The sequence below is a fragment of the Meleagris gallopavo genome, chromosome 30, assembly GCF_000146605.3.
Source record: "Meleagris gallopavo isolate NT-WF06-2002-E0010 breed Aviagen turkey brand Nicholas breeding stock chromosome 30, Turkey_5.1, whole genome shotgun sequence".
Taxonomy (NCBI): domain Eukaryota; kingdom Metazoa; phylum Chordata; class Aves; order Galliformes; family Phasianidae; genus Meleagris; species Meleagris gallopavo.
In genome coordinates this window covers 4,027,221-4,034,558 of record NC_015040.2, presented here as the reverse complement: position 1 = coordinate 4,034,558, position 7,338 = coordinate 4,027,221, and the positions used below count along the sequence as shown (strand labels likewise).

The 7,338-nt window shown below is 52.6% G+C and overlaps 1 protein-coding gene across 1 annotated transcript in view; it reads left to right on the top strand.

Moving 5' to 3' along the window:
- KLF2 (Kruppel like factor 2) overlaps window positions 1-1,572 on the top strand; it is a gene marked incomplete at its 5' end in the record, with an annotated part of 1,839 nt that extends 267 nt beyond the window's left edge. Inside the window, 2 exons of the mRNA XM_010725077.2 lie at window positions 1-728; window positions 1,081-1,572. The exon at window positions 1-728 is cut by the window's left edge and continues 18 nt beyond it. Coding sequence (XP_010723379.1) covers window positions 1-728; window positions 1,081-1,256 — 904 coding nt within the window. The remainder of the gene's footprint in view (window positions 729-1,080) is intronic.
- Between the last annotated feature and the right edge of the window lie 5,766 nt (window positions 1,573-7,338).

The window sequence follows — 7,338 nt, the reverse complement described above, 5'->3', positions numbered from 1 at the left end:
CGCGCAAGGGGAGAGCGGAGGCTTCTACCAGACAAACCCGAACCCGGGATGCTACAACGCCCTGGAACAGGGCAGCCCCCCGCCCTACAGCGCCGGCATCGCCCCCGAGATGATCCGCCCCGAGATGGACTCTGACTACTGCCCAGCTGGCAGCGTGCACGGGCGCTTCTTCGTGACACCCAGCTTCGGGGCTCCGCAGTTTGTGGACAGCATCAAACCCGAGCCAGACATGGACAGTTATGGGCCAGTCCTGGGTCTGGTGCCCCAGGCTTGCCCGAAGATCAAGCAGGAGGGCAGCGCGACCTGCATGATGGCCTACGAACAGCCACGGGTGGCCAACTCCCCTCAGATCCCCGGCGCCGAGACACCACCGCTGAGCCCCGACGATCTCATGGTGAATGAGTGCCACACGCAGATGATGTGCCCCTCGTCCTTCCAGCAGAGCTACCACCCGCCCTCCGGCTTTCACCACCCGCAGACCCACCTCCAGTACCAGAACACCTCCCAGTACGGCCTTTTCGAGGACAGCCTGCCCCTCCAGCCCTCAGCTCCCCGAGGCATGCTCACCCCTCCTTCCTCCCCGCTGGAGCTGCTGGACTCCAAGCCGAAAAGAGGCCGGCGCTCCTGGCCCCGCAAGAGGACGGCCACGCACACGTGCACGTATGCGGGCTGTGGGAAGACCTACACCAAGAGCTCACATCTGAAGGCCCACCTGCGGACACACACAGGTAAGCTTGGCCGGGTGGGACGGCTGCCTGCGTGGAGCGGTTTGCAGCAGCGTGAGCTTTAATCCTGTAGTCTCCCAGTCCCTGGAGCTCTCACAGCTGGGCTGTGACAGGTGGTCAGACCGAGAGAGTCTGTTTGGGGGTCAGGGCTGTTCCAAGGGCGACTTTCAAGGCCCTTTCTCAGCGGGTTCTCAGGGCGGTAAAGGACGTAAAGGACACAGCAGAGCGGTATCGTGGCTCTGTATTGGATCTGCCCGTGGAAGGGAAGGGCTCGGTGTCGTATGCTGGGATGAGGCTGCGTGACGCCGCCCGGGGTGGGAGTGCCGCGCTGAGTCACGCTGTGCTTTCCCGACAGGTGAGAAGCCGTACCACTGCAACTGGGAGGGCTGCGGCTGGAAGTTCGCCCGCTCCGACGAGCTCACCCGCCACTACCGCAAGCACACCGGGCACCGGCCCTTCCAGTGTCACCTCTGCGACCGGGCGTTCTCCAGGTCGGACCACCTGGCCCTGCACATGAAGCGGCACATGTAGCCGCGGGGCCGGCGGACAGTGAACGTTGTGAGCTGCTGAGGTGCAGAACGCTCCGAACCTGTAGCTGGTACTACGTGGGGAGGCACCGCGCTCCGGCCGCCAAGGATTGGACACAAGGAGAGTCAGCCGGCGTCTCCTGCACAGAACCTGACGAGGCGGCGTCTGCGGATCTGCCCGCACCGTGCGGGGAGGACGGGGGTTATTTATGCAGCTTCTGTGAAGGGTAAACTCTGTGAGACTCCATACAGATTGTATAGAAGAAGCTGTAAATATCTTTTTTTCTGTTCCGGCTCTAAGTGCCCTAAGCTTAACGAGACAATGTTTGTATGGAAACTGCCTGAAGTTGACCCTAGGAGAGATTAAGTGAATGTTACTGTAGCTCGATGTTATTTTAGATCTTGGCTGAAGGCATGGCTAAGAGAACACTCCTATTGTTAGACTGTTTGTTTCACAGGTGCAATAATACTCATGTTTGCCATGATCTACACTAGAAGTACAGGGCTTGATGTCTTGTAAGAAAATAACCTATTTTACTGTAATTTTTTATATATTGTAAATAATTTTATACAGCAAGAAATATTGTATATGTAAATAGAAGACAAATGGGTATTTTGCCTATTTCTGTTTTTATAAAAACGTGGTTTTTCAATGTTTGAAAACATTTCATCTTTTTAATAAAACAAGTTTTTAATTGCTGTGGTTCATCCTTGTCCTTCGGGGTCCCCCCCTCCATTCCCCACAACGCCGCGCTGTGCTGGGAGCCCTCACTGCGAGAGCACCGCCAGCAGCCGGGCCGCAGGTTTGTCTGTAGGTTTGTTGGGGCTGCAGGTTTGTCTGTAGGTTTGTTGGGGCCGCAGGTTTGTCTGTAGGTTTGTTGGGGCTGCAGGTTTGTAGAGCAGATAACGTAGGACAGCAAACACGAAACCACGCGGTGCTGCATCAGAAAATCAGACAGAAACGTCGCTCAGATTCAAAACACGCTTCCTAAAAATGGTTAAGTAAGCAGCACTGTAATTTCAGTCTCATTTCTAGTTTATGCTGGACTGCTTTAATAGCATCCTTAATGTTTTCCAGATGCAGTTACAGTTTCGCCAGCAGTGTGTGGGTTTTACTATAAATTTAAACACTGCATTTTTGTAATTACGGAGGCTTATTTTAAGGCATCCTCGTACATAAATTACTGCCGCTCTCCAGAGCTCGGTGCAGAATTCCAATAGAACAGTGGTGGAATTTAAACATAAATTCACAGCGCAGGTTCAAATACCTTCATAACTCATTCCCAAAAACCGAAATTCACCTCATAATTCTGAGTCGTACCCGGCTCTCGGCAGCTAAGAAAGGTATTCACTGTTCTGGAGGAGAAGTGAAATACTGATCAGGAGTTTGAAAACTGCTTTGCACTGAAGTGAATGGTGCTGCAGCTCCGGCAGTGCACGGCTCCTCCACAGATGTAAATGAGATCATCACTCCAAATGCTGCATTTATGCAATTACTCTGCAGCTCTAATGAGGATCCTCTGGTTTCCCAGCAGCAGTTCAGCTGTGAGCCCTGATACTGCTGCACCAAACTCACTGTTGCTAAATGCAGAGGTTTAACTTAACATCAGAGCATTTTTCCTTCACACTGGAGCACTTGCAGTTCGATTCCAGTTTGGACTGTGACTTTTTCTGCCTTTGCAGGGCAGAACACAGGAATGGAATCAGCAGGAATACATGGAAAGTACAAAAATAGAGGTCCTTCTGTGACAGCAAAGCCTGCAGTTGTTCATGTGGAACAGATGTACTTTGGGCTTCTAATCATCCACATGGAAGAATGAGTTCCACATTTCACTTTTATAGCTCTTTCAAAGTGAAATATAAGGGAGATTTAACATTTCTTCATTAGAAACAAAACTCATGTATTTGCTAGAGAAAAAAAAATTGCACAATCTAATTCCAGAAAGTGAGGATGACTGAAAGGCGCTCTAAACTTAGCACGTGCGGCGTTGCAACAGTTCGAGGTATTTCCTTCTCTTTCCCCATAGCTGAAGATTTTCAGATTTCAGCACAGCTTTTGGTGCTTAGAACCTTTGGAAAGGAATCCTCACCCCTCCGCTCCCCATCGCGCTCTGCCTTTGCCCTGGGGAAGAGTTGGGAACGTTAGGGCCCTGGCAGGTGTCGGTGCCACTTTGCACCGTGCCGCTGGGTGATGGAGTGAGAAGCACGGCGAGTGGAGGCTCCTCAGCCGCCCTCATCTCAGCCCCAGCGTTGCTCTCCAGCACTGGGGCAGAGCCTGGGAGCACCAGAGCTCCTCACCAACCTCCATGGGAGCAGAACGTCGGGCCGTGTGCCCTCGGCCACTCTGACATGGGGGAGGGACAGCTACGACCCAATGGGTGCAGAGCTGCGAGCCCTGCGCTGTCTGCACACACACATAAAGCACACAACATCCCCCAGCCCTCAAGCCAACGCCTGCCGCTCCTCTGCAGCACAGAGCTTGCAGAACCGCAGAGTGTTGGAGTTGAAGGACCCTCAGATGTCACCCTGTGCTGCTGCCCTGCACTGAGGTCTGCAGCCCTCGCTGTCCCGGTGCTCCTGGGCTTGCTGGGCTCAGGCTGGCAGCCTGCACCCCTCGCTCACAAGGCTCCAGATGAGGCCCTGTTATCTCACATCATAACCAGCGTTGGAGATGCCTATAAACCTATAAACAAGCGGGTCATGACCGGGGTGCTTTCAGATGCAGTGCAATGCATCTGAATGTACAGGCATATCTGAGCATAAAGAAACATAAATGAAATACATAAATGAAAGACATATCAAGATATATCAACGTGGACCTCTGAAGATGGGGGGATGAGGGGCACAACTCAATAACCCAATAAAGGTTCATCACGAACTCTGTTCTAATTGCCGGAGGGAGGGAACATCTGAGAACTTCAGTGTGGTCGTCACAGGAAGCTGCAGCTTTGTGAATCTCAAGATAATCTCATAGCAAGAAAAAAAAGAGATGCTGATCTCATCTCTCTCATATTCTATTATGAGTAACTGCCAACTCTTTTGTTAATTGCTTCAAATTAGTACATCCAGCACGCGGTGTGGCTCCACCGGCCCACGGTGCGTCCATTGGGCAGCAGGAGAGCACCAGCGCTCCGCAGAGTGCTCATGGCAGCACATCACCGTAATTGTTGGAATGAGTTTGATGGAGGTGAAGGACCCACGGCCCCGAGCAGCTCCTGGAGCACACGGGGACCGCGGAGGGGCAGGAGAAGCCGTCTGCACCAGCAGCACCCCAGATGGGACGATGGGAGAAAAAAAGGTGCTGTCAAACTCGATAGGAGGAAACAAAGAGTCCGTTGTAAACAACCATTTTCACACATACTCTTATGAGATACCACAGAGATGGGCTCAATCTACTTGCAAGATAGATTGGTAGATTAGATAGAGCAAGCCGAGCACAGAAACGAACAAATCCTGCACAATGTTCCAAGTGAAAGTTGTAGCAAACGCTGCTGAGCGTGAGCACAGCCCGCAGTCTCCGAGCTCCATCCATCCCACACCGCAGTCGGGGCGTTGTGCTCCGATGCTCTGCAAAGCGCCTGCACTGCGCTGAGCCCACATTGCTCTGCGGAGAGCACCGCAGCGCTGAGCCGCACCGAGCTCAGCCCCGGCCAAGCCAGGGGGTTAGACCCCAAAACAGGAGCTGGGGCAGAACCCTCTGCTGTCCTGCGGGCTCCCAGCAAAGCGCAGGGGTTGGCAGCAGGGAGGGCAGGAGCTGTAAGCGGGGCGGTTGTTGCCCCACTCAGGGATGGGGGATCTCAGCCCCCCGCTGCTGGCGGCCGTTTGCAGGCTGCCTCCAAACGCTGCCTCCCGCTCACCCGCGGTCCTCCGTCCACAAGAAGTGCCAAAAAAAGTTTGTCCATTCTTCAAATTATAGGATTGTGTGGTTCTGTGGTTTTCTGTGGTAGAAACTCTGTGGTTTCCATAGCTATTTTGTGCACCTATAACAGAGAGTGGCTGTTAAGCTTTGCTTAAATTTAATTTTCTGAGCTAGAATCCCAAGCGTTAGCAATTTCTTTTGCTATATTTAAATAAAACAAACGCAACAAAGTCATGTAGCCATCGCCGTGGTAACGAGCAGTGTTGGGGGAAACACAAAGAGGTAAATTCAACTCAAACCCTATGTAATATGACAGGGAGAGCTGTCCCTGCTGCTCTTGTCTGAGGTGTCCACAGTGCCATATGTGAACCTCCTGACCCCGGTGAGGCCCGAAGCAGCCGTGCTCAGCTGTGTCCACTTGGGTCCCACCTGGCCAGGGGCTGCGCTCTGCTGCCAGCGCAAGGCCAACAGCCACGTCCTCACCACAGACCCACGGGATGGGGCAGATCCACCAGCCGAGCACTGCCATCCCAAAGGAGGGAATGGCTTTGACTTGGAGACCCCGTGAAGTTCTGCACTGTTTGATCCCAAATGCCCCATTGCCCATTTTTCAGTGAGATTTTTAGCCGTGCAATGGAGCCCTGAGCTGCCAGTGCAGAGGAGATGGATTCATCCTGAATGTGTTGGGCTGAAAACGTTTGATTTCATCTTTTGAGGTCTGACTTTTCAGCCACAATTATTTGATCTTGTAATATTTTATGTAGACACACAATGAATCACAGGCACCGCTTTGCAGAACGAAGACGCGTTCACTTCACAGAAGACACCTTTCCGAGCACAAGGAGAGCAGGAACAACAAAGGCTGCAACCACAGTTTGCATTACTTACCTCCTTATTTACCTGCTTCAGTTGTAATTCCTTGTAGTCAATCACAAGTATTCCATGCTTTGTAGAGAGCATAACTTGGGCAGCACAGGAGTTGTGGATGAAGTTACCTGCTGGGGGTTTGCAGTCAGACATGGTGCCCCTTTAAATCACTCTCACGTTGGTTTCTTGCACTTGCACAGCTCGGAGCATTCCTGGCTTTCTGGCCTATCATGATATCATCAGGAAACATCTGGAATATCCCACTGGACATCCCCTGTGACATTTAATATATTAGAAGAAAGCTACTGAGCCTGAGGCCTAAACACAAACCAAAACACACCAAAAACCCTCAAATCCCAACAACCCCCTTTTTGTTTTTCACAGCCCGTGCACAATGACAGCACTGGTGGGTTTGGGCAGGTGGGTGATTTGACATCCAGAAGTAGGGATGTGGAGCAGTGGAGGAGCACCAGGCTCTGCTCCCCCGCGGCGCTGAGGATGCGATGGGAGATCAGAGCGGCTCAGCGCTGCGCTCACACCGGGCCAGCAGTGTCAGTGGGAGGGAAAGCTGCAGCGTTTGCAGGAGGTGCTGTATCAATAAATGCTGCCTTTGCTCTGAGGGCTCACAGCAGAGCTGGGAGCAGCTTGATGTGTGAGTTTCCATTGGAAGCCATCCTTCGCCAGCGGGCGCTTGGTGCCGGGTTGGCCAAGGATAGCACAGATGGGGCAGAAACGTGGAGAAGTTTTGGGTTGGGATGTGGTTCAGGTCAGCTTCCAAAAGCTGAGTGGGACCAAACACAGAGCTGTGGCCCACATTTGTTGTTGTTTTTTGTAAAGGGAATAAGTGGAATTACACAGGGAAAGAACTCGGGTAGGAAGTGCTCGTGCCACAGTGCAGCAAAACCCGGCATCAAGATGGCAACAAACTAAAAATATTGCTGGAGAACAATTTTGAGATAAACCTGCCTCGGCAAGCTGCTGCTAGCCACGGCAGTGTGTGCAGAGCAGAGTAAATAAAACACATGGGAGAACAATGAGTCAAAGTGAATAACGCAGGATAGCATGACAGTGAGGTGTGTTTTTCCACTGAGCAGGAGGAGTTCATCCCTGCTGAGCTCAGAGCCCTCCCAGCGCGGCCAGCCGGGATGCTCAGCACTGCAGCACCACCACTGCTTTGGGGAGGGCGCAGCGTTGGCTTTTCTGACTGCTCAGCTCAGACCGAAGGTGGCTGCGACACAGCGGGGAGGCGAGGGCAGACAGGGAAAGAGAAAGGATGGGCACAAAGAGGGGCTGCTGGATGCGAGATTCGTCAGCTCGACGCGTGTGACACCAGAAAGAAAGATTGCCAAAGGCTCAGAGC